Source organism: Chiloscyllium plagiosum, unplaced genomic scaffold (genome assembly GCF_037043375.1).
Source record: "Chiloscyllium plagiosum isolate Xiang-an unplaced genomic scaffold, Cpla_swu_hap1 HiC_scaffold_25, whole genome shotgun sequence".
Lineage (NCBI taxonomy): Eukaryota > Metazoa > Chordata > Chondrichthyes > Orectolobiformes > Hemiscylliidae > Chiloscyllium > Chiloscyllium plagiosum.
Genome location: NW_028270163.1, coordinates 30777259 through 30804665, shown reverse-complemented (window position 1 = coordinate 30804665; position 27407 = coordinate 30777259). Strand labels below are relative to the sequence as shown.

Below are 27407 nucleotides of genomic sequence, written 5' to 3'. Positions count from 1 at the left end.
CCCCGCACCGGGCCTGTCAATCAAACCGTGGGGAGGAAGTCCCGCCCACGACGGATGACTGGTCCCTTTCAACCCCGCCCCTTGAGGGGTGGTGGACACCCGACTGGTCCAGGCGACTGCCACTTTCGTGACGTCATGCGGAGACGCCCTCTCTCAGGCGGTGAGGCCCAGCCGATGTGATGCCATGAGTGGGGCGAGACTTCCAGGGGAGAAGCGGTTCGTTTTCGCTGAAGAAGGGCCTTCCAGGGTTGGCCCTGTTGAGTGGCTCGAAGTTGCTGTGCCTGAGGTGGCCGATGTTCTTCCTCATCTTGTTGCTGGGGAAGGAGGAGAGGAGGGAGACTAGGGCGCTGTGCGATTAGGGAAGAGGTCAAGCTAAAACAGAAAGTTGCCGGAGAAACTTGATAGGATTCAGGAAAGATTTACAAGGATGTTGTCGGGGACGCCTGTGTTCGACTGGGACGTGCAAAGTTAAAAATCACACAACGCCAGGTTATAGTCCAACAGGTTTAATTGGAAGCGCTAGCTTTTGGAGGGTGCAGCGCTTTGAAACCTGGTGTTGTGATTTTTAACGTTGCCAGGGTTGGAGGATTTGAGCTATAGGGAGAGGCTGAATAGACGGGCTGTTTTCCCTGGAGCATCTGAAGCTGAGGGGTGACCTTATAGAGGTTTATAATGTCAGGAAGTGTATGGATAGGATAAATAAACAAGGTCCTTTCCTTGGGTAGGTGAGTCTGGAACTAGAAGGCATAGGTTTAGGGTGAGGGGATAAAAATTAAAAGGGACATAAGGGGGTACTTTTTCACGCAGAGGATGGTGTGTGTATGGAATTAACTGCCAGGGGAAGTAATGGAGACTCATACAGTTACACCATTTAAAAGGCATCTAGAATAGTGTATGAATAGGAAGGGTTTGGAGGGGTGTGGGTGAAGTGCTGGCAAATGGGACTAAATTAGGTTAGAATATCTGGTTGGCATAGATGAGTTGGACCGAATGGTCTGTTTCTCTGCTGTTTATCTCTGACTAAGCTCAGTTGGTCTGGCAGTGTCTGGAGAGAGAGAAAGCAGAGTTAAACAAGGGATATGGAGATGTTTGGGGTACAGAACTTGAATTCTGAAGAAGTCATACCAGAGGAGGAACATTGGTCTCTTGTTATGGAGGGATATGGACCAAGATTAGAGTGGTGCTGGAAAAGCACAGCAGATCAGGTGTTATCTGAGGAGCATGGAAATTGACATTTCAGGCAAAAGCCCTTCATCAGGAATGAGATGTGGACCAATGGCAGGCATTAGTCTGACTTTGTGCCATGTTCTGCACAACATTGTGGGCAGAAGGACCCATTTTTCTATTGTACAGTTGTTTTCTCTCTCTGTAGATGCTGCCAGGTCTGCTGAGTTTCTTCAGCAACTTTCTGTTTTTGTTTCAGATTTCCAGCATTTGACTTTCTTTGTTCATTTTTCAAGAAATAAATTCAGGATGTGGTTGTCTTGGTTAATTCCACCATCTTCTCCTTTGTCCCCCTCCAATTTGGGAAATTAAATCAATAGAAGGTGATAATATTGTGATGCCTTTTTCCAGCCGCCTTTCTGCGTATGCCTCACACAAGCTATTGATTTTCCCGCCCTCACTGACTTTTGAAAACTGAGAAGTATTTCTGTCTGAGCAAGAGGTGGGGATGTAGTGGGTATAGAACCAGTCCTGAGAGATGGGATGAATCTTTTCTGCATAAGACTGGCCCTTTGGGGTTGTACTGTGTCAATGAAAACATTTTCTCAGTATTGTGCTGTTTTTCCTGGCTTTCTCAGCATTAATTACCCATCCCAAGTTGCAGCTTGATTTAACTGCTTTCCTGGGACTATTTCAGAGAACTGTTAAAAGGCAAGCAAATTGCTGTGGATCCGGAGGTACATGTAGGCCAGACCATGAATTGTACTAATAATGTTAAATATGACAATATATTAGTTTGGCATTGGGTTATTACACTTAGCTATAAATCAGGTCTAATTTCAAGCCCTGTTCTATAATAGCACACACTTCTAGGCTGCTTTTTATAATTGATGGAAAGTTGCGTTGTCGTGTGTTTTTTTTTATATACACCTTGGAACCTTGATACTTGAACGCAGCTACCATGTTACCCTCTTGAAAACAGCCATTACACTGAATAGATCTGTGAACTGTTTTGGAACATCTTGAATATGTGAAAAGTATAGAAAAATGCCTGCTGTTTCTTCTTAAATTTGAGCTTTCAAACTATTTTAACATTGATTTTTATGGCCGATGTGAAGGACTACTGTTAAATTGCAATAGTTATTGAAGAATCTGCGAGAACTGTCTGACTTTGCTTCTCAGCTTATCCACATTTCCCGTTTCTGACTTGCATCGCTTCCTTAATAATTCTTGCGTTCTTTGAAGGATGGGGAGCAACTTGTTAAGTAATGTGGTGGAAGTGTTTTCATTGTATCTACGACAGAGAGAGAGGGGTTCTTGATTAGTAAGGGGATCAGGGTTATGGGGAGAAGGCAGGAGAATGGGGTTGCAAAACATTCAGCTATGATGGAATGGCGGAGCTGACTCAGGCTGAATGGCTTACTTCTGCTCTATATCTTATTGCCTCACTAATATCATTAAATGGGAAGCTTCAGGGCTTTGACTTGGTGATGAAAGAGACAGATTCAGTGTTCAAACCAACAAGTTGTGGGACTTTGATGTAAGTGTTCTATTGTATCTCAATAAGACAGCTGTTGCTCCAACTATGCTGAAAGTGGGATTTAGTCCTAATAGTTGTGCACCAGATTCCTATATCAGCATTGACTACATAATGTGGGGAAATTGGGATGAGTGGCTGCATAAGTTTCCTGAGCTCGTAAGGTGGGGGTGGATGATGGCATAGTCGATAAAATGTGCAGCTGGAAAAAGCGAAGCAAGTCGAGCAGGAGAGTTGACGTTTTTAGCCCTAATGGGGAGTGATGGTGTCAAGATTGCTGAATTGCCAATTCTTGCATCAATGCCAATCTCCAGCAGCTTCATGTGGTCTGGGAAGCCAACACCATCTACATGCCCTTAAAGTTGTGATTCTACATTAATGTTAGCAGGAAATGGAAGAGAACAGCAAAGATGCCCATGTTGGTTGGCTATCTTTCACCAGTATTGTTTGCATGAGATCCTGGGTATCAAAGAGTGAAACACCATCAGCAACAACTAAGCGCACTAGAGTTCTGGTCAAAGACATCTGCTAGATACTGTGATGCAGAGATGACTCAGAGTGGGAGAGCAGGTATTTTGCCTCTTGGGTATATTCGCTGCCACAGTCGAAGTGCAATGGTCACTCGAATTGGAAAAGATGAGATTGGTAAAGAAAGACCTGATAAAGTAGATCTGAAAATGACCTTCACTTAGGTTTGAGTAACATACTGCAGTGCATCCGTGGCACAACGGGAGGAACCAAGTCTTATTTTTGTGGGGTTTTTTTGTTTGCTGATTTCGCATGTAATTGTATGCCAATGATTGAAGGAGCCTTTTCCATTTTCAAATAATTGTACAGCATGTTATTCCAGAGTGTGTTTATTCTGTTTTTGATTTGTTTGAAGTGTAACATCAAACTGGCAACTGAGAATTTTTGGCAAGTAGGATAAATCCTGTGTTAACTGCTTATTTCAGGAAATTACTATCTACATTACTGAACAAAATGTTTCCTCAACAGATCAATTCATAAGGTAATTCCCACATTTCCTATCAGCAAAACGGGTCAAGGAAACCAAATGCCTGGTAGTATTATCCCATTTTTATTTCCTTCAGTTCCAGTCAGCCTTGCAATAAAATTTAACTCTGTTACTAAATATGATTCAGCATTCTCTTCATTATTAAAATATATTTTGTTAATTTAGGAGGTTGCATAAAACCAAAAGGTTATACGATACCAATCAAATATCAACATTTTATTTATCTGATTTTAATTTTACAGCTGTTATGTTTTAAAAATATAATTATACAAGATATAGAATAAACTGGAATTAGGGAGTAAATCACTAAACACCACACAGAAGAAGGGATTTGACCCACTGGATCTGGACAAACCATTGTGAGAATTTAGTCTCGCTCCTCTGCTCTTTTCCACAATTTTTTTTCAGGATTTTTACCCACTTCAGTTTGAACGCTATTGTTGAATCCTGGAATTATTAATCCTGCTATTATGGAGGTACTGTAAAAATTACTTGTGAAAGATGGCTCGATGAAGTAAAACAATGAAGGATTCAATAATGTGAATTTGCAAAGCAATGTGTTTTGTATCCTCAGAATAGATGGAATTTGTTTTATCATTGTGTGACATATTGCATCTGTGACATTGCACCACCTCCTTTGTACTATCAGTACCAAGTTGTCACTGGTTTCTAGAGTCAGCTTGAATCGAATGGCTTTGTCAATACTCCCATCTCTGGAAGTCAATGAACCATGGTTGACAAAGTGAGTTCATTTGTTTTGAAGAGTAAGTATCTTTCTTAAGTTAGCACAATTTTCACAATAGATTCCATAAACAACATTTGAAATACATGATCCTGTGTGTTATCTCTAGTTCTTGATCTTTTTCCAGCACTGAAATGGCTCTAATTAGTGACTGATGCACAATTCCCCTTGACTTATCTGCAGCCTTTGACACAATTTACTGCACCATTTCTTTGAATTTCTCTCCAGAATTGGGCAGGAAAGTGATATTCTAATCACCTGGTTCTATTTTACTTATTCAGTTAGAGCCAGATCTCATCTGGTGCATACGGGTGTGGGCAGATATGAGGACTTTTGTGGGTTTGCGTCTGGACCTGGCTGGTGGCAACAGATTTATTTCTTGTCCCTAAAAAATTACCTTTGGAGGTCACTGTGTCCAAACAATGCTCTGCATTTCTCAAAATCTGGGCAAACGTGAGGACTGCGGACGCTGGATACCAGAGTCTAGATTAGAGTTGTGCTGGAAAAGTGCAGGTCAGACAGCATCCGAGGAGCAGGAAAATCGATGTTTCGGACAAAAGCCCTTATCAGGAAAGGAGGCAGGTTGGAGAGATAAATTGGTGGGGTGGGGATGCTGGGGAGAAGGTAGCAAAGAGTACAATAGGTGAATGGGGATAGGGTCAAAATCTGTCCTTTTTTGCATCCCTACTTCATCTGTCTCCTACTGACAGCTGTTCTTTCAGCTGCCTAGTCTCTAAACTCTGGAATTCCCTCCACAAGCAACATGTCTTCACTTTTCCAAGATGCTGCTTAAAGATCACCTATCATCAACTGCTTGATTACAAAGATAAATGTTTTCCCAAAAATGAAAATGATGCACATAGTCAATCAGGCAACATCTGTCAAGAGAAAGTATTTCTAGTTAATAGCCTTTCAGCAGAATGTTTTCCTCTGTAGCTTACCGTTTTCTGCTCGGTTAGGTTCCTGTGAAATGTCTTGGGATATTTTACCATGTTTAAGGTGCAATTTAAATGTAAGTTATTGCTTTTTTTGCTTCAGGTACCGGACCCCCAATATGGTATGTACGTATGGCCATGCGCTGTGGTATTGGCACAATATGTGTGGTTTTCTAGAAATACATTAAGAGGGAAGACCATTTTAGAGGTAAACTAAACTTAACTTGATTTTGAATTATGACACAGGTAGAAAATAGGTGATAAATTCGAATGCATATTAGATCATTCCATGTAATCTGCTTCAGTTCACTGCCTGTCTCTTACCAGAGCCTGAGAAATGTTTGGAACAGGGTCAACTCAAGCTGGGTCTTCCTGCCTTCTGGAATTGTGGCTGTGGCCAGAGAGCCACTGCTCCAGAATCTGTAGTTCCACCATCACTGGTTTTGAGTATTTGGTGGAGGATGGAGCCTTAGACGTGGTGTCCATCAGTTCCCTCTACATTTCGAAAGAGGTGGACACTTTGTGGGATACGGTGCTTTATTTTCCCTCTGCTTTGAGTTAACCTCCCCCCACACAGTTTTATGGTTTGTATTGCCCCGAATGGGCTTGACTTGTAAATCTTCATTTGGCTGTACACATGTTTTACTGATGATGGACAGTAGGTTGAAAACAAAAAAAAAACAGGTAATTTCAATGAGAAGATTGCTTAATTGTGAGATAAACCTTCTGGGTAAGAACGGAAAAAAAAAACAATTCTATGTCATCTTTGCTCCATAAGAGGATTGAATTTGAAAGAAAGTGACCCTTGCTACTCAAGACAAAGTCTTAAGGAAAATTTTTCACCAAAAAGTAGCAAACCTGACAAATACTGTATAGAAATATTCTTTAAAACATTACCAATGCTTATACAGAATTACATTCAAATTCTTAAACTGGAAAGCATGTTTAGTTTTTAAACTTATTGATATTCCATAAAGATTAGTCCTTCATGTACTTTGTTGCAAAAACATCACTGCTCTTGTATGTGTTGTCATCATTTACACATCTTGTTAGTTTAATTGAAGTATCCAAAAACAGTGATTCAATTTAAAAATACACATTCGCAAACCACAAAATAGTTTAAAATTATATTCCAAGTACAATATTTTCAATTTGCAATGATGTGGGAATTAATTTTGTTTTCAGATTGGGGCTGGTGCGGGCTTACCTGGCATAGTGGCAGCAAAATGTGGTGCCAATGTGATTTTATCCGACAGTGCAGAGATTCCGAATTGCTTGGATAACTGCCGCCTCAGTTGCCAGATTAATAACCTTGAAGATGTGCCGGTCATCGGTTTAACCTGGGGGCAAATATCACCTGATCTTGTGCTGCTACCTCAGATAGATATAATTCTGGGTTCTGATGTGTTTTATGACACTGAAGGTAAAAGTTTAATATTTGCAAAGCCTATATTTCTACATTATGATAGAAAGGAATATTGTCTCTTTTATGTATTTTGGATTGACTGAATAATGTTAGTTACTGCTATTTGTTCTCGAGGAAAAATACACACTTTCTCAGGCTAAACCTTTGATTTAATCAGAATCAAACATCATATTCAAAATGTTAACTCTGCTTTCTTCCCACAGATGCTGCCAGATGTAGAGTTTTGTCAGTAATTTTGATTTTTTTTGGTTTCCATCATCCACAGTTTTAAAATTTTATTTTGGTGTTCAGGAACTTGATCGAGCATTTCAATAGCAAGCTTTTTTGTCAATTAACTGTGTTGATTTTAACTAGTTAAAACATTCCCAAATGTTTTAAGGGAATAGAACGAAAGTTGCTAATTTTTGTTCTTGGAGAGTTAACTGAAGCTTGTTAATTTGCCATTTTTGTAGGAAAAGACACTATGGAAATACGCCTAAATTGAAACGAAAATTGTAAAGGAGTTTTTATAATCAGTCTCATCTCTTTGGTCTCTCCCATTTCTGGAGAGCAATGATAATATGGAACAGTTTTCCCTCTTCTGCATTGCTCTAGGAGAAAGTCTTCACTGTAACATGATGGGTGAATCTATGGATATCTGGTTATAAATGGGCACTATTCTTCAGTGGAGTGTAGTTGTCCATCACAACTTGCAGCAAGGCATATTTTTACTTCCACAGTGTTTTACACATGGCCTCTAATGCTGCTGCTCATATTAAGATCTCAAATGATTCAACATATTACTCAAGTATGATATTAATTCTTATACCGAGAATATGAAAATTGGAATTGGTTCACTTAAACATGAACTGGTGATATTTTTGGCATCCAGGGCATGGCTACTCCTACCAACAAGCTGAGTAACTGGAACACACAACTATTCATTTTTTTTACTTGAAATCTGATACAAAACACATTCTGAAACATTTAATAGGTCTAGCACTGTGGACATCAGTTGAAAAGTCAGCAACCTGGAAGTTTCTCTTCCTCCCTGCCATTTCAAATATTTAGTACTTGAATACTTGCATTATTATTGCTTTGTCTTTTATTTGAAATGTGCATCTTAAATTTACCATGACTGCCATTGGTTGCATGTAATTATGACTCCTGGAAATGTTAAACTAACTTTCAGGTGTTTATTGCTGAATGTGAAAACAAAATATCTTTTTTGGATGTAGGTTTGCTTGCTAAGCTGGAAGGTTAATTTCCAGATGTTTCGTCACCCTACTTGGTAACATCTTCTGTGGGCCTCAGGCGAAGCACTGCTGATAAGTTCTGCTTTCTATTTATATGTTTGGGTTGATGATGTCACTTCCTGTTCTTTCTCAGGAGTGGTAGAAACCCAAACATACACATAGAAAGCAGGACTTATCAGCAGTGCTTCGCCTGAGGGCCACTGAAGATGTTACCTCGTAGGGTGACGATACGTCTGGAAATTAACCTTCCAGCTCAGTGAGCAAACCTACATACAGAACCTCAACCTAAGCTACAAATCTTCTCTCCACTCGCCAAAATATCTTTTTCATTTTAAAATAGACTTCGAGAATATATTGACAACTGTTTTTTACCTCATCCGAAAAAATCCACATGCTCTTTTCTGGACCACCTATCAGGAACGCTGGTAAGTTTGTAAATTACTGCTTGTGCCTGAGCATTTTAATACCTTTTTGTTTGTATTTTTGATCAAAGCACTATTTCCAGTTGATTAATCAACTTCAGGCTTTGGGAATTGTGGCATTCTTCCCCTAGTCTAATATTTCTATTGCTAATTGTTAGATTATCTGCTGGCCAAAAAAGGGGGAGATACTGGCATTCTATCTGGTGACAACAAAACAAGCTTCAGTGAACTGGCTACCAAGTTCACCAGTTTGACTGCATTTATATTTTAACAGGACTACTCGTATACACTCTTTCATGACATTACTGTTTTCAGCTGAGGTATTAGGTTGGGGAAATTAAAGTGAATCCCTTACTACTTAGTCAGAACATTTTTTTTTAATAACTAGGATCATGTTTAGAAACTGACTAGCATGCACAAATTAACTTATAGTCAAAGGTGAAACATTGGACGTACTAAAATTTTTGAAGCAGTTTTATTAGCAGAACTGCATCAAAATCTAAAAATTCTAGTCCATTACACTATTTATTCTATTCTACAAATATACTAGCACAACCGTGTAGTTTAACCTACGCTCTTCCATTTATGTGCACACATTGACCCTATAACACAAGCAGAAACTGTAGTTTTCAATTACAAGTCCTGATTTTGTGGGCATAGTTACTTGGTTTCCCACTTTCCTTAACAGTATAGTTTACACTTTCTTTATTGTCTACAAACTTAAGTCTACCTCTACTATTCCTGGGATACCACAATCCAATTGGATATTATTCCTGATCTTTGTTATTCTAGTCTCTTCAACATACTACACAACATTAACCTTACTGCAAATGAGAAAATTTCAGTTTTAGGAGTGTCCCTTTGCTGTAATTTCTGTTTTGTCTTTCTTCCAGTGCTGATTGGTCAATTGAATCATTATTGTATAAATGGAATTTGAAGTGTGTTCACATTCCTCTAGAAACATTCAAAGCAGATGAAGAATTCCTCGCTGGATCGAACCTGCCAGGAAGTCACTCTGTTCACATGATGATTATCACTTTAGAAACTAGTATTCTTTCAGTAACCTGAAGCTAATCTCCTGCAAAAGATTGTTTTAGAAATACTGCAATTGCTCTTTAGAATGATCTGTAAATGGATTGTGGATGTAAAGAAAATATTACCATGTCAAAAATTATATTTATGATAAACTATTTCACTGAAGCACTTTTGCTGTTGAAAGGATTGGTCTAGCATGGAAGGAACAAGAGTGACACTAAACCTTTTTAATAACAATATTAACTCACACTTCAAAGTTTGAAGTATCTCAGTTATTGTCTGAAACCAGTGCAGGGAACTAATCTTTTGTTTAGGGTCTTCAAACATGCCTTTACTAGCAAGTATATAATAGTGATTTGTTTTCCCTGCCGGACTTTTTTTTTAAAAACAAATTTCCTTTGTAAAGTGATTGCTGATTGTACCAGGGTAGAACAAATGTTTTTTAACTTGCATAATTTTGTCTTGAAGTAACAAGACCCTTTCCCATCCATTCTCACTGTTAAACATTTACAAATGTAACTATAGTGTTTCCCCATATATCAGAAATAAATGGGCATTTCTAATGTGCTTCAAGTGTTAAAACTGGACGATGGTTGTTTATTTCAGCATAGTTGTAGTTTGTCAACACTCTCATCACTTGCTCCTTTCCAGAGTAATTCCTGCTGCATTGAAATCCAGTTACTCCATGCTCTAAATTCGTAATGACAAAAAAAATCATGAGTTAACAGATCAGTAACCCTTCATAAGATTGCTGCAGACCTTGCATGCCAAACAACTGTTGCTAGTGCTGTAACATATTAGGTAAGTTATTTCACTATGTTTGGCTTAAAACATAGAATGTTACAGCACAGTGCAGGGCCTTCAGTCCTCCATTACACTGACCTGTGAAATTAATCTGATACCCATCTAACCTGCAGTTTCATTATCCCTACATATGTCCAATGCCCTTAACATCAGCGAGTCTACTTAGTTGTAGGGGCATGGAATGGCCTGCCTCCAACAGTAGTAAAGAAACTACCCCAGCCGTCCTAAATCTATCATCCCTCAATTTAAAGTTATGTCCTGTCATGTTGGCCTTCACCATGAGGAAAAAGGCTCTCACTGTCCATCCTGATTATCTTTTATGTCTCAATTAAGTTGCCCCTCAAACAAAAACAGCCTCGGTTCCCTCAGCCTTCCCTCACAAAACCCTCCATACCAGCAACCCCCTTTGCAAAGCTTCCACATCCTTCATATAATATGGTGACCAGAATTGTACAAAATACTCCCGGTGTGGCTTTCCCAGTGTTTTGTGCAACGGAGGCATAACCTTGTGGCTCTGAAACTCAATCCACCTACCCATAAACACCAAAACACTATGCCTTCCAACAACCCTGTGCACTTGGACACAGATCTCTCTTCACCTGTACCTGCAAGAATTTTACCATTAGCCCCATACTCTGCTTTCCTGTTACTTCTTCCAAAGTGAACTACCTCACACCTTGTCCCCAGCAAACTCCATTTGCCAGTTCTAAGCCCAGCTCTGCATCTTATCTACATCCCTCTAACCCACACCATCCTTTGGCACTATCCACAACTCTGCCTACCTTCTGTCATCCACAAATTTACTAATCCCTCCTTCTATGCTCACATCCAGGTCATTTATACAAGTGACAAACAGCAGTGGCCCAAAAAATGATCCTTGCAGTATCCACTGGTAACTGGGCTCTGTGGTGAAAGGGTTAAAATTATGTCCCAATACATGTGTGAATCTTATTATGAATATGTTACCGGAATGGAAGGTGTTGCTTAGTCTTGCCCTGTTGTTCGCATGAATGTTTAGATCTCGAAAGAGTATATAAGCTGGGAAAGTCCCCAGTTCGGTAGAGTCTGCTCCGGGTTACGTTTAACCGCCGAGCGTGGGTTGTTGGCAACCGCTCTACGAGAACTGACGGCTCCCAGTTCCGGTAACATGTAGAGTGAGTATAAACCAGACCCGTTGTAAGTACGAGACCTGGTTGAGGCGACACTGCGGGGAATAAAATACTTATATTCTAGCAAACTCGTCTCTCAGTTCTTTTCTCCTGGTCTGTGTCAGACTACTCTCCTGCGAACCCGATCCTTGAGAATTTATAAAACATTTTGGCGTAGTCGGCAGGATCAATCGCAATTGGGGAGAGATTTTGATACAGAACAATGTTTGGGAAAAGGACTAAGAAACCAGAAGAACAAACTGTGGAGGTCCCAACCATCCCGGGATGGCAGGGACCGTGGCATGACGTGGCAGTTTGTTTGAGGAATGGTGGGGGGCGACCGGAAAACTGGGAAGCCGAGGGCGTAGGAACCCCAGTGTCGCTGCTGTCTACCCTTGAGAGGATCCCAGTCCTGCCGAAGAACCCCTTGCCTGGGGTACAGCGGAGGATGTGGGCAAATGGTGGGGGGCGACCGGAAAACTGGGAAGCCGAGGGCGTAGGAACCCCAGTGTCGCTGCTGTCCACCCTTGAGAGGATCCCAGTCCTGCCGAAGAACCCCTTGCCTGGGGTACAGCGGAGGATGTGGGCATGTGCGGCGGCTTGTAGACAACAGTCAGACAAGCGCCAAAAAGCTGAAGCAGAATTAGCCCTCCTGAAACATGAGCAGGGACTCAGTTCGGGAGATGCCTCTATGTTGAGGCAGGAAATTATGAAGTTAAAGGCTGAATTGACAGCATTAACTGAACTAGCAGGACGAACTATTATGTATCTGTCTGCTAAGAAACGGAAAGAGAAAAGGAAGGTCCCTCGAACCCCGGACCCAGTACAAGTACGGGCGTTTGTAGCCCAGTTAAATAATGGGGATCGATGGGATATCGACCATTGGGACAGAAATATTTGGGGAGATTCAGATGATCAGTATGAAGATGACCCACCCGTACTCCAGGCTAAACCAGTAGTTAGGAGAAAACAAGTCCAGAGACGCCTCCCGGTGCAGCGGGAAGTAATGTTAGATGGGGAAGGGAATCCCATACGGAATGAACAGGGGGAGGCAATTATGCATGAATTACCGCGGGCTCAGCCTCCTGCGGAATTGGGATTTTGGTCCCGGAAATTGCCCCCGGCAGGGGAACGATACACCCCCTTTGAGAAACAATTGTTATCATGTTACTGGAGCTTGGTGGAAACTGAAGCTCTAACTATTGGACATGAAGTGATCATGAGAACAGCTATTCCTATCCTCCCGTGGGTACTCAGTGACCCCACTACCCACAGGATAGGAACCGCCCAAGAGAGCAGCATTATCAAATGGAAATGGTACGTGTCAGAAAGAGTGCGGACTGGACAAAAGGGAGTGTCAGTCCTGCATGAGCAAGTGGCGGAGGCCCCTGAGGAAGGGGAAAAGCGGTTTGAGGTGATTGAGTATAAAGAATCACCCGTCAAGATGGGCAAACGGTATGATGAACTGACCCTGGATGAACAAACCACGGCTTGGTTTGTAGATGGGTCAGCCCAATGGAAGGCAGGACAACGTAGATGGAAAGCTGCCGCTTTTAATCCGAAACAAGGTATAACCCTAGAAGAACTAGGCGAGGGGAAAAGTAGTCAGTGGGCAGAATTAAAAGCAGTACATATGGTGGTCATGCAAGCGGGGGTCATGGGAGTTTATTTGTTTTCTGACTCCTGGTCAGTGGTTAATGGCATGACCCAATGGATGCCAACTTGGCAGGCCAATCAGTGGATGATTCAGAATAGGGAGGTATGGGGTAAACAATTATGGGAAGATATATGGGAGAAGGCTCGACATCTAGATATATATATTACCCATGTAGACGCTCATACATCCCGAAATGATGCGGAAGCTTTACATAACCGATATGTAGACGGCATTGTCCGAGCCATGAGTGTACAAAGGGGCACCTCAGTGGACTTGGCTAGATGGGCACACCTTAAGGCCGGACACTGGGGAGTGCAAGGAACCTTGCAGTGGGCTCGAGATCGGGGAATAGATCTTATGGTAGATGATGTCAAGACTGCAGTAAATCAATGCGAGCAGTGTCAGCATCAACGGCAGGGAGTGCCCCAACATATGATGGGGCATATACACCGAGGAGAGGGACCGGGACAGAGCTGGCAAATGGACTTTGTGGGTCCATTACCTTCCTCACAAGGATGTAACCATATATGTACAGCTGTGGACACTATGTCTGGGGTTTTGGTAGCCCATCCCTGTCGACATAACAATCAACAGGCTACCTTACGGTGTTTAGATTTGATCGAACAATTTTATGGATTGCCCATACAGGTCCAGAGTGACAATGGCTCCCATTTCACAGGAGGGATGGTGAAGCAGTGGTGTCATGATAACCATGTGGAGTGGATTTATCACGTGCCCTACCATCCGCAAGCTGCGGGACTTATTGAACGAATGAACGGGCTTCTAAAATCCTCCCTGCGAAAGGCAGGAGGATGAAATAATTTAACAGGTTGGAAGAAACAATTGATTCGGGTAGTAAAGCAAATTAATAACCGCCCATTGGGAAACGGGGTGACGCCCTTGAATCGGATGATACGGGTGTGTGATACCCCAAAGGCACAGCCTATTAAAATGTGGAAATTTGCTAAGGAAGCTAATATTCCCGTAAGGGCCACACCGGCTTCGGCTGGACTGGACTTACGAGCGTTAACTACACAGACTTTGGTCCAACAAAAACCTACGGTGATTAAGACCGGATTAGGATTGATTTGTCCCCCTGGAACCTATGGGCATATCCTCCCGCGATCGGGATTGTCACTAAAGGGAATTGATGTAATAGCAGGAGTAATTGACGCGGACTACCAAGGAGAATTGGGAGTAGTCCTGGTCAACATCACATCTGAACCTTATGTGATACAGAAGGGAGACAGAATAGCACAATTAGTTATTAAACCATGTAACTTTACAACGGTGGAAGAGACGGGAGCTCCCGTTAAGGTTACTGAGCGTGGGACGGGGGGATTTGGGTCTACTGACACTAAGGGTGCCAAGGTATGGGTACGCCAGACAACTGGTCCCCCCAAACCGGCAGAGATCATAGCCCAAGGAAAAGACAGTCTGGTCACCATTATGTATCCTGGGGAATCAGTCTGGAGGAGTGTGCCAGCTCAGTCGTTGGTACCCTTATCGAAACAAAATGTAGGTTGGAAAATTAGTAGTGAGGAACGACAGCAAGATGATTTTAAGTGCGCGGCAAATCAATGGTGTACAATTTTAGATCTCACGAGTGATTGTCAAATGTATACTTGTGTACGATGTTATAAGGGGAGAAATGTAACTTTGATAACCCCTAACTGTACATTGATGTTGAATGCAACGGTGAATATGTGTCATTGGAATATAACCGCTCGTGAATGTGAAAGCTCAAACGGGACACGATGGAACATTACGACTGGAGATGAGGACATCTGGATCAGCAATGGAACAGTTATTCAAAACCGGACTCGAATGTTATGGCTGATCTTGGTGCGCCCTAACGTCTCTGACGCGCACCGCACACAGTTGGCTCCCATTATGTCAACTTGTCAGCAGATGGCCCAGGCAGTACTGCACACTGATGTTCACTGGCAGGTGCGGCTGCCGGCTATCCCAGAATGCCAACATAAGAGGAGGCGGCGTGCATGGTATGACACTCTACTGGGAGGTGCAGGAACTGTCATGGGTATCTCAAATGCTATTGACTCTGAGGTAACCCGTACTAAATTATCCAACACAGGACAGGCTACTTCACAAGGGCTGCACACCATTGGAAGATGGATGCCATCCGTAATGATGACTCAAGGAGAAACAGCTAAAATATTGATACAATCCCTGCAATGGGAACTAGATGTCTGGGGTGCCACCCAGGAACTGTTTGAGAACATTACAGCTCAGTTAAATTGGACTGCCTGTCATATTAACATGTTGCATGCACAGATGCAGAAAGAACGATTCTTGCGCACGGTAACATCCCCTAATGTACAAGCTTGGAGGGGAATATGGAATGTATCCGAGAAACTGTGGATGATGACACATCCAGAGAAAACATGGTGTCATACAACTATGTGTAGAGGGCATTTTGTTACCATGAATGTAACTCGAACTGTTACGGTCTGTCGATATTATGTATTACCAGTGATTACATCTTCTGGATATTATTTTCTGAAGACAAGGGGGCAGTGGTTTAGCCCAGATACCAATATTACCTATGATCTGTCCGCTTGTGAACAGGCTGATCAGGGAAAAACTTGCCTACTGATGGACAGATATCGGGACCCTTGCTTGACTAAGGGAACGGCCCTGTGCGAATGGACTGTTGAAACTCCAAGGGACATGATGTGGCAGATTGGGCCACACACGCTCTGTGTGGCTACCAATAACCCACATCCTACGCTTCCCACAGTACCGTTCTCGGGATGCCTCCCAAATGTCTATCAGTGGCAATGGCAGAATCAGACCTATCTGTTAACCAATTATAGCAGTGCTCACCACTTTACCAAGGTGCAGTGGAAAGTGCTGATGAATCCTTGGAACATTTCCCTGGATCGGTTTAAGCAAGCATTGGACCGATCCGAGGAGCTTAAGCAGATATTACGAAAGCATCAAACCAATGTCACCAAGGTTACAGTGTCTACCTTTATACATGGACAGGAGGTAGTACACGCTGCCCATGTAGTGGAAGTAGAGTCAGCTCATCATTGGTGGGATATGTTGAGTGGTATGTCCTCCACTGCGGGGAAGTTCCTATTCCCACCCTTATCGATCCTGGTAGGAGTCCTGGTGATCTTAACATGCTGTAATATCCTGACTTGCTTGTATATTTGGCGTGTACGTAGACGCTTGTTGGAAAAAATATATATGGGCATGATGTAACACATGTATTGGGCCAATCAGTGGAATGTGGTGAAAGGGTTAAAATTATATCCCAATACATGTGTGAATCTTATTATGAATATGTTACCGGAATGGAAGGTGTTGCTTAGTCTTGCCCTGTTGTTCGCATGAATATGTTACCGGAATGGAAGGTGTTGCTTAGTCTTGCCCTGTTGTTCGCATGAATATGTTACCGGAATGGAAGGTGTTGCTTAGTCTTGCCCTGTTGTTCGCATGAATGTTTAGATCTCGAAAGAGTATATAAGCTGGGAAAGTCCCCAGTTCGGTAGAGTCTGCTCCGGGTTACGTTTAACCGCCGAGCGTGGGTTGTTGGCAACCGCTCTACGAGAACTGACGGCTCCCAGTTCCGGTAACATGTAGAGTGAGTATAAACCAGACCCGTTGTAAGTACGAGACCTGGTTGAGGCGACACTGCGGGGAATAAAATACTTATATTCTAGCAAACACGTCTCTCAGTTCTTTTCTCCTGGTCTGTGTCAGACTACTCTCCTGCGAACCCGATCCTTGAGAATTTATAAAACAGGCTCCAGGATGAATGTTTCCCATCAACTATCACCTTCAATCCCAAAACTCTATTTTGTGCAATAGCCCACCATGTGGCACCTTTCCATTAAACGTCTTACTGAAGTCCATCTACACCCCATCAACCACTTGACCTTCAGGCACCTGTTTGTCAGCTTCTCCAACAACTCAAAAGTTGGTAAGGCATGACCTATCCTTCACAAAAGTGTTGACCTATCCTGTTCAAATTATTCCTTTCCAGGTGATTGTAAATCCTACTACTTATAACCTTTTCCAATACCTTAAAGTTAACTGTATTTTAACTCTAATATCAATTAGAAGTTGGAGACCAATGTAAAGGTATCACAGTTCATTACGGACAGGGACCTTGAAGTTTACATTTGTTTTGCTGGATATTTGAGTGGTGCTGTTTTTCCTAAGCCTAACACAGACTTTATATAGAGTTTGGTATGAGCAAGTCAAAGTTCTCATTGTGAAAAAAAAATTGCAGACTTTAAATGTCAGCTGCTTCACCTCCAACTCCAAACACAGCCGTCGTCTATTCCTAGTATTTTGTTCTGACTTCATTTTTCACAATAAAGTTTACGTGAATGTTTGGATATTATCAATGGATTGATTTTAATCAAAATATAAGCTGCATAATACTGATGACTGCAGAAATACACACACAACCTCTTTTTTTCCCACTCCTCTCTCATGTTGTACTGTATTAAAATGACAGCAACTCTACAGGTTTCAAATGGAAATTAGTTTGCTGTGTAGAAAATTTGTACTACAAACCAATACTCCAGTTGCTTCCTCCACACAGGCTTATTCATTAAGTACCAGATTAATAAAAAGCCATTTCTGGAGTCTAGAATTATGGCTTAGCAGTAATTTGGCAAGTTTGGTGTCCTCCTAGAACTGTAGTTTATAATCTCTGGCTGCATAAACTATGGCCCCTTTATCAACCAGCTAAGATGTCTTAGCTATGCAGAAATGTTCATCTATTCAATAAGTTATGAAATTTAGACCACATTACCCAACCTCATGCTGAATTGGAACAATGCAAAGCTAGACTGCTGTGCGGACACTGCACCTTGTCAAATAGCATAAGTAACATCCACAATACATATTATGGCAACATGCCTAAAGCTGGCATTAAAATTAAACTGCTCAAAATATTTATCTTCCTCTTTCAAGATGCACAATTTAAACAGGAGTATGACATTCAGCCCTTTAATCTTGAGTTTAAGCAGAAGTTGATCTTTACCTCAATTGCTCTGTCCTGCATTACCCGCGTGAAGCAGTGTTGACTAACAATTGAAGTTACAATACAGCTGTAGTGATGCACAATTAAAATGTGATTTTTCTAAACTCGGTAACAACTCAGATGAATAAAATTCCTCATGCTTCAATTGCTCTTCATAGTAAGAATGTTGAAGTTCAAGCTGGTCCTTTTAATTGAACGTAGTGGGGAGCAAAACATCCTGTCAACATTCCATACCAATTCCACCATGTTTTAATTTGCTCTTTTGAACTCACCTGAAATCAAACGAGTCCTGATTTTTATTTGCCGACTAATAACAGGCCCACATCTACAATTTTGGGATCCAAAGGTTTTAGTTATTAATGTTTACTCGCCAGCTTAAAATAGCAAGATTACGCTAGAAACAGCACAACAATTGTTTCCAGTGTTCCATGCAAAGCCAAGAGCAACTCTATCCAAACTTCAAAATCCATTGTTGTTAACAAAGACTGACCTGATATTCACACTCAACAAAGCCTATTTTCACCCAAATTTCAGCTCTTACACTTTTGATACTGGCAGCATGTAGATGACGTGCTGTCTTTACCAGGCCCCATTCCTTCCACTGCCAACAGGAAATTGTTATAGCTGCTGCTATTGCCAAATTCCAACCACACTGATTCCCACTCCCCGTTTTAAAAGTGTATCCATTGTTCACTGTTGGTGTGCTCTAATCATAATAGCGAGTTAAGGGAAAATATAAACACCTTTTTCCTCAGTCAAAAAGCGGAGCAATATTTAGGTTTTAGTTCTTACAATGTCAGTAAAAACTGCTGTACAATACAGATGGGTACTCCAAATATAGTTATAACTTGGAAGAGCAAATTTGTGCTATGAAACTATTACAAATGAGCTATTTTTAGGACAATATTTCTCAAACTTGCAGAAGTACTGCCTGGAGTTATATTACAGTAAGCCTGAAAAAACACATTTGATCCAATATTAAAATACACACCCCACAGTAGCAAGCATGAATCACCAGCTTTCACTTACTGCATGAAAACTTCCATCCTATGAATACTGTAAGCTCTTAAAACACCCAGTTTGAATAGTTATATTGTGCAGTGGTACAGTCAACACTATGGAACCAGGTACACTATTGTCAAATTTAAGAATTTTCATTGTCTACCAGAAAGGATAAAAAGCTTTCATTACGATTAAATGTATAAAGAGGTTACAAGATTCATCCAGAGTGTGGAGTATTTCTTATGTCACCATATTTGTAAAAATAAATGGTATGTGCAATGTTGTAAGGTAATTGAACTATGGCTATCTTCTAAAACAGCAAGACCTGAGTTTGTCCAACATCTCTGGCAGACAGGGCTGCCTGGGCTACTCTCTCTTTCATGGCGCTATTTTGTCACTTCCACCTTCAATACAAGCTCCGACAGCTAGAAGTGAGACTTCAGAATTAAATTGCATATGTAATTCATAATTTGTTCCCATTCATGCTATGATCATCCATATGTTATGCTTCATTGCCTGGTCTGCATTTTTCCTTCATCTGAGTAAAATTGCATTTGCACATTATATGCAATAATCTGTTTAGCACGTTTGTGCAAATTTTGAGTTCTAACTGAAATCAAGACAGGTTCCAGTGATATTTGAATCTTGTGTTTTGCAGTTCAAGCTGCAATCTAAATGAAACCAGGCTTAGCTTATGTCAGAACCACACAATGATTTCCCAGTGGAGCAAAAATCATAAACCAATACAAATATCCAAGCATGGAAATCATGTTTTTACAAACTAAGAAATCATTAATTTTAAGGCCTGGGCGAAGTTTCCAGCACAAGCGCACTAGATCCACTTGTACAGTAGCTCAAAAGATAAATTTTAACTTTACAAAAGATGGTCAAATTTAACATTGACCAGTAAGGTTTAATTATTTTCAGAGTAGATCAATGGAGTTTTCTTTTTAAAAAGTGTGATGATGAGTTTAAGCAAAAGACTGCCCCCCACACCCCCCACAATTGTTTTCATGTACATCAAAACTTTAGTTCCCATCTGCAGTAGCCCAATCAAGCAACCACACATCTGTCTGTCAATTTCCCATGATCACTTAAAAACTGCTTTCCGAATACATTCTTAATAGTTATAAACATGGAACAATTAACACCAAGAAAATTTTTTTTAATATTACAAGTTGTACAGGATTCATGTATTGAAGCAAACAAAACTGTTAATTACACTCAATTTCAAAAATTAACAGCATTCTAAACAGTGTATTCCATGTGGAAATGGATAAACCACATTACCAAGTACAAAAACAAGGTAGCTAAAGGTGCTTACTGCCTGCTCCATAATTTACACGCAGCCACGTCTCTGGAGGTGCAGCTGACAGGCATTTTACTGGACAGCCATATTTTCTGCACGTCAAGGCATCATTACAGGAGCAATCAGGAGAATACAGGACACAGCCAAGCACTCTGCACTGCACTGCAACACGCCACCTTACAGCTAACCCGCTTTACAGAACTGCTACACAACTGCGCCTAGTGCACAAAAATACATGAGACAATAAGATTAGTATTGGACTGAAATAAAAATAACAGAAGAAGACATATGCAAAGTTGAAATTTAGAAAGATAATTACTTCAGCGTACAGAAAAAAAAACTTTACAAAACCTGGAAATACGTCCCATGCTTTTTACCTTATGTACATATCCAAGCCAAAATGCATCTGAAGTCGAACATTTCACTAAATTGTAAGAAGTTTAATAGCAACACAGATGGCACACAACACATAATGAGCCTTCTCAGACACTAATTTTAATTCATGACTTAAACTGACGAAACCTATTATAAACAATAATGTTATAATAACCTTTTAAGGAGTTCACTGCTTATTTTAGGAAGGTCTCTCCATCATCTAAACAGTTGGCAAGAGCTGATACTTCTTGCAAGGCATCTACCATGTAAATCTTCCAGCCATCCAGAATATCTAGAACAAAAAGACAAGTCAAAATTTAAAAAATAATCTACTGCATAAAATGTTAAAAACATCCAAAATAACCTTGCTTACTAGAATTGTAGAAGTTAAACTTAGTTCAAACGCCTGATCAACACAAGCTTTTCCTTTCTTCTCATAACAGGATAACTAAATTCTGAAAATATACTTTCCCCAAAGAGTACATTCAATTAAATTCATATTTATGGGATTGTTGGGAAAAACGTTCAGGTCACATGATATTAGATATGAACAATTAAGTAACAAAAAAAAGGTTCCACAACATTTCTACACTCAAAGTCTGAATGTGTGCCTCACTGAAGATAAGGTTGCCTCTGGTACAAAAGTTTAATTTGCCATCATGTCAAAACGTTTGCACAGGAAATAGTAAAGTAGCTAGTATCAAAGCTGAATGGAAAATTAATTAAAAACTTTTTTTAAAGGTTTGAAAACATGCAAATAAAATTCTGCATAAACAGATTAATATTATGATTTCTGGAGCATTGAACATAACCCAATAAAAATTATTTACAAAGTGCAGTTTTCAATTCTAGTCATGTGCAATTTCTCACTAAGTACCAGTAAACAACTCTTGATATCTCCACTGTCACAATCAAAGCCGACAGTACTATCTACAAAACCTAAAATTTGAGATGTCTTAATATTTCATTGTAAATATAGTAGTGATCAAAATATTGTAAATATTTTGTTTCATTTTGTAACCACTTTAAGATTTATTAAATTACAAAACAAATCTTCAAGTTAAATCAAATAATCAACTTTGTCATGCAGAGGAAAGAGAAAACGGATGCTGGCAACATCTGGCAATACACATTATCACCAAGTTGAATAAAATACTCATCGGTCATGCAGATGTAATTATCAATCATATTACTTAGAAGACAAAATTTTACAAATGGTAGATGTCATCATTTAAATACAATCCTTTCAACAGTTGACAAAGTGGAGCTGATTTTATCCACTAATTCTGACTGCACTGTAATAGTAGTATTAAACCAAGAGTTCAACAGCTATATTAACTCCACACTTGAAAGTCAGGAGCTTGATAACATACTCACCAGTTGCCTGGGTGGATGCAGCCACAACAAAACTGAAGTGGCACTATCCAAGACAAAGTAATCCGCTTGCTCAGCACCCTTGCCAGTGAACTCAATATCCATCCCTTCACCAGTGTATTGTTGCGACTGCAGTACATATAATCCTCAGGATGCAGTATATCAACTCACCAAGCTTACTCCAACAGCACCTACCTGCCACAAGACCTCTACCACCCTGAAGAACATGAGAAGCAAAATCATGGATACATCATCATGATTCCAGAGACACAAAAGGAATCTGACTTGGGACTAAAAAATAGCTTGCTTCATCATTGCTGGGTAAAAATCTCAAATGCCCGCCCAACACCACTCGAGCATCAGAACTGTACTATTCTATGATTCCACGACAAATACTACAGCAATTAAAGGTGATCCATCACCGCAATCTCAATGCAACCAGGGTTGAGCAATATTTGCAACCTTGCCAAAAATCACACCAAAAATATATTAAATTCTTGATTGTCAAATTTTAGGTTATAATAAATTCAAATCTTACTTGGGTTAAGAGATTCATAGGACATAATTGTGCAGAATCTGGTGCTATCATGGTAGCAAGATGCAGCATCACCATTCATTGAACATCTGCAGCAATCAGCAATGCACAAGTCCAAAAAACTACTTGCATTGTGAACCAAGTTGTTTTCTATTTAAAAAGTATTTAAAGCCAAAATAACTGAATTGTGAATAAAAATATTTTTAAAATAGAAGATAATGACTTTCAATTTTATAACAGGATATAGAGTATTTAAATCATGGACATTTTACTTCCAAAAATGGGAACTGTGAAATGAAACAAGATAACCTACTGTAATGCAAAACGAGAGATAGCATGAAGAAAGTTAAGTAGTTTGAGATTTACCATTTGGTGGTTAAAAGTAGTATTAAATTATGCAATATATTAATGCATGTATTGAACCAAACACTGAATTTAAAAACTATAAGATATTGATTGTGCACGGAATCCCTCAAAGTCCTCAAACCACAAGTGTCACGAAAATATAGATCACTACTGCTAAGCACTCAAACATCAGAAAGGTGTTATAGAGGTTTCACTGCTTGATTACAGAAATGGTTGGTTAGTTGTTGCAGGCTGAAATTCGGTGTGAAAGAAATGTGGGTGAGAAAGTAGCTGAAAAGGGTGAAGTTCTGCGTGCTAGAAAAGGTACAGGGTAAAAAGAAGTGCATGAGGTACAAGCACTTAAGAGTAGCAGTCACTCAAGAGTGGACGACAGACAGCGAAGTGACCACTTGACCAAAAGATAGCATAACCACTAAAAGAAGACCTGTGAGATGCCTACAATTGTATTAGTTAACAATTACTCTTCTGGTGAAGGTAATCAGTGGTAAAGCAAGGTTGAGGACAAGGCGCATTGTTGACAGTGTTCAAGCTTACTCTGGAAATAGGTGTCAGAAAAGCAATTCAAGATAGTATTGTTATTGCGTCCACAACTAGCTGCATAATTTCAAAAGTGATTGCGGAAACTGGGTCTGTATTCTCTAGAGTTTTGAGGAATTAGGTGATTTCATTGGTCTACTCGTGTAAAACCTTCAGTAAAATTAGAAAAATAAAATTCCCACATGATCCATAATCTACTTCAATCTTTAAAATATCTTCTGCCCATATTTGTACTCCTTCCAAAATAAAAAATGAAGGTGAGAAAATTGGGAGGGAGTGGTCAAATTCTCACTTTGTTCAGCACAACAAGTGGCCTCAATCTGAAACATGAACCTTTTTCCCCCCCAATTTCAGGCATTCACATTCTTCCTACATTATTCCCATTTTTTGTGGGTATACTTGATTTTTTTTTTCAGAATCAAATCATCACCTGCCATTAAGCTTCAGACAAGAAGATTATTCACAAGATTTGAATGCATAGGACTCACAAAGTCTGTCAAGCCACAAGAGGAACCAGCAGCATACATCATTTTATAAAAAAAAATATATGAATGTCCATGTTGCTACCTCTTTAAAATAAATATAATTAAGTACTATATTGTTTTACTTGATTTCTCCTGCTGCTATTCAAATCTGAATGTGGTTGAAAAAACTAGGAAAAATGATTTGAATAAGTTACTGTGCCTTAAGTGTGAAGGAGCCAAATTATCAGAAGCAGCAGCACCTTGGCATCATGACTTCAGCAACTGTCTTATTTCAACTGTTTGCTCATTCAGCTCTCACACTGCTGGGCACAGCAACTCCCCCAGGCCAGCACCCCTCCTAAATAGGAAAAAATGCAAGTTAATCAATTCCTCAAAACATTTTAAAAAAGAAGCAGGAACTCTCTCTGAAAAAAGTGTTTCTTCCCCACCCCCTATACTGATGTGGACTGAAGCCTGTATCAAAGAGGGAACCACCAGCATCGCATTGGCTCAAAGGCCAATATTTTCAACTTGAGGGCCCTGCAGACTTTCAGTCAAAACTGTAACATTTCAAAGGAAATTAAGAGATTTTGCATTCCAGATGCTGATAAAAGTGTGAAGTGATGAATTAGCAAATTATGGGAAGTATGCAGGACTGCTCAGTCTATAATACGACTTACAAACTGCCTGTGCTGAAGTTGCGTTCAGGAATTAATGTTTCAGCGGCATGAACAGAGATACATATAGATAAATTAATGTGCAATGGTTTCAATAACAAAATGGAAGTTGAGAAATTATCCTCCATGACTAACGATGGAAATTCAATGGATTCAGCATCAAGGCATCCCCTTTAAAAAAAATCCAATAACTGAGTGCATCTTTAATAGTTCAGATATTTGTTCACTCTTAAAACCATAAACATGCATTCTTATTTCAGAGGAAAACTCAATTCCACTGCTTTAGTGTATTTACTCACTTTGGTGCAATTTACCACTTTTTTACGGTGATTCAATTCCATCTTTCTGTGGAGATCTTGCGTATATGGGGGTTTTAGACCGGGATTTTGACTTTGATCCTTGAGACATTCGCGATCCACTTCTTGATCTTGATACAGACCGAGACCTTGACTTTGATTTAGACTTTGACTTGGACCTTGATCTTTCAACAGATCTAGATTTGGAACGAGATCTAGATCGAGAATAGGAACGAGACCTGGACCTGCTGTAGCGAGATCTTGATCTAGTTCGACTTCTGGACCTTGTACGGGATCGACGTCGTCTTCTAGGACTAAAAAGGGAAGTTTTAGTGAGATAAATAAGTGCAAAATAAAACCAAAAAAAATGAAATCTCTGACACAACCCAGTTTTTACAGCCCCTACACTCAAAACTTTCTGCATTTGAGCTTCCTAAGTAACATCACCTCTCAATGTCTCCCTTGAACTCTGTTTAATTTGTGCACAGAACTCATGATAGGAAATGTAACCAAGGGACAACAGAACAGATAACAAACTTTCCACCACCTAAAATCCACCTGGGTGGTTCTTTCCAGGAGCAATCTTTCCATCTTGAGCTCATTAAACAACATAATACAAAGCTTTTGACTTCACTGGGTTTATATTACAATCAATTAGCCTAAGCACATTAGAGATTTAATAGTTGTCTTGATTTCCTAAAGTATTTTAGCCATGCAATTCACCAATAGGACAATTTAATTATTGTATGCAAGTTCGTGGCTGTAATTTGCAGCTGCCAAAAAGTAGAATGGTTAGCATCACCTTATAAAATGTGAAGGATGACACACCCACAGGTAATCGTTGTTGTCCTGACAACAAAGCTAAGACAGGCAAAGTCAACCAACTCCCCCCAGAGATTTACATGGTTTGAAGCAGTACAGTATCAGAAACAGTTGTTCCACAGAACAAAGAAATACATGGAGCCCAATAAATTAATGATAAAAACACAATAAACACTTCCGAAAATAAATCTAAATCACAATCGAAAAGGAATTCAGTGTTGTACAGAATTTTAAGGAGCAAGCTTCATTTCTATAAAACATCTATTACATGATTACTATTGATCTGAATTTTCCCTCGAATGTTGAATGACCAAAAATGGTATCGCTGTCATAACCCTTCCTCCCAAATATTTTATTTGTTCAACAAGGAAGAAACGAAATAAACACGCCTTTAACTAAGTTGTCCAGTTGGCTCACGGTATCTCAGGAGTGATAACTGTACGATACAAAAATACTTTATGCCCAGGCTCAGTAAAGCACATCCTTATCTAAAGAAGTGCAACAAAAGAGTCAGTTTTTAATAACCGTCTAGAGTCTGTGAAAACAGCCTCCCTCGGCACGATATCTAGTAGCTGGCAGTATAAAGATAAAAACAAAACTGTTGAAAAAGAAAATGTGTATCTACTTGCGATAAAATAAACTAGTTACTTAAAAACCTAATCGGCCTTTTGATTTGAAGTTAAACCAAAGCCGTTGCCTTTTCTAGGCGGGTTTATACGACCGATGAATTTGAAGAAGAAGGTGAAATCGATATCTGTCCTTACGAATGAAGCAAGTTCCCGAGTACATAGAATAAATCTGGGGTTAGTCAACCTAATGGCGACTCTCAAGTGCACAGAGGAATAGGAGGGGGTTGGACTTGATCAAGTCCCATTCGGTCCGCCACCCAAAAATCGGGTAAACATTAACGCGCGGCGCCACCAACCTGCGGCTTCTCCTGCCGTAGGCGCCGCTGTAGCGGCGGGACGAGCCTCCTCGGCGGTGGGACTCGGCTGGGCGACCATAGCGCGCCATTTGCACCCTCAGTTCCCTGCCGTCCAGCATCGCGCCGTCCATGGCGTCGATAGCATCCTCGGCGTCCCTCTTGTCGTGGAAGCGGACGAAGGCGAAGCCGCGGCTCTCCCGGGTGAAGCGGTCCCGGGGAATGTATACGTCGCCCACTTTGCCATACTTCTCGAACACGCGCTTCAGCGTCTCGGGCGACGTGCGGTAAGTCAGGTTGTCCACCTTGAGTGAAGTCATGCCTTCGATATCGGGGGGCATTCGGCCGTAACTCATCGCTACGATCAACTTAGGCCCCGAGCGGCGAGACGTTAAAAGGAAGACTTTGGTCCGTGTGAAAACCGCCAGAAAACCAGCAGCTGGCCTAACGACAATCACAAGATGGCGCCTGCTTGACCCGGAAACACACCGTGACATCGCGAGGATGGGGTTGCGAAACTACCCGAAATATACATTTCAATTATAGTAAGAATTTATTCATAGCAATGTAACTTTTAAAGTC

General features: G+C 40.5%; 4 protein-coding genes across 10 annotated transcripts in view; 3 read left to right on the top strand and 1 right to left on the bottom strand.

Annotated features, from left to right (window-relative positions):
• Positions 1-136: 136 nt before the first annotated feature.
• On the top strand, positions 137-10093 carry mettl23 (methyltransferase 23, arginine). 5 transcript variants are annotated; one of them, XM_088000560.1, is made up of 6 exons: positions 201-286; positions 3698-3710; positions 5497-5601; positions 6579-6816; positions 8395-8479; positions 9370-10093. In XM_088000560.1, exons 3-6 carry the CDS (start codon positions 5518-5520, stop codon positions 9542-9544), a joined length of 582 nt encoding a protein of 193 aa, XP_087856686.1. In that variant the 5' UTR covers positions 201-286; positions 3698-3710; positions 5497-5517; the 3' UTR covers positions 9545-10093. The 5 variants fall into 5 exon arrangements, with proteins under 5 accessions (XP_043570592.1, XP_087856685.1, XP_087856686.1 ...); XM_043714657.2 differs by lacking the exon at positions 3698-3710 and having other exon boundaries at positions 137-286; XM_088000559.1 differs by having other exon boundaries at positions 162-286; positions 3698-5601.
• Positions 10094-11214: 1121 nt separating this feature from the next.
• On the top strand, positions 11215-16414 carry LOC148145311 (uncharacterized). Its single transcript, XM_088000562.1, is given in 1 exon segment — positions 11215-16414. A coding segment is annotated over 1 exon segment (4665 nt). The 5' UTR covers positions 11215-11686; the 3' UTR covers positions 16352-16414.
• A 3883-nt stretch (positions 16415-20297) lies between these two features.
• LOC122562118 (serine/arginine-rich splicing factor 2-like) lies at positions 20298-27289 on the bottom strand. 3 transcript variants are annotated; one of them, XM_088000561.1, is made up of 5 exons: positions 26829-27289; positions 25085-25395; positions 24329-24466; positions 21008-21124; positions 20298-20675 (listed from the first exon to the last, which is right to left on the bottom strand). In XM_088000561.1, the coding sequence occupies exons 1-2, from the start codon at positions 27179-27181 to the stop codon at positions 25107-25109; spliced, it is 642 nt and encodes a 213-aa protein (XP_087856687.1). In that variant the 5' UTR covers positions 27182-27289; the 3' UTR covers positions 20298-20675; positions 21008-21124; positions 24329-24466; positions 25085-25106. The 3 variants fall into 3 exon arrangements, with proteins under 3 accessions (XP_087856687.1, XP_043570590.2, XP_043570589.2); XM_043714655.2 differs by having other exon boundaries at positions 24369-24466; XM_043714654.2 differs by lacking the exon at positions 24329-24466 and having other exon boundaries at positions 26829-27287.
• The window catches only part of mfsd11 (major facilitator superfamily domain containing 11), a 55783-nt gene continuing 55481 nt past the window's right edge, over positions 27106-27407 (top strand). The window contains exon 1 of the mRNA XM_088000558.1: positions 27106-27370. The gene's annotated coding sequence lies outside the window, so the exon portion shown is untranslated. The remainder of the gene's footprint in view (positions 27371-27407) is intronic.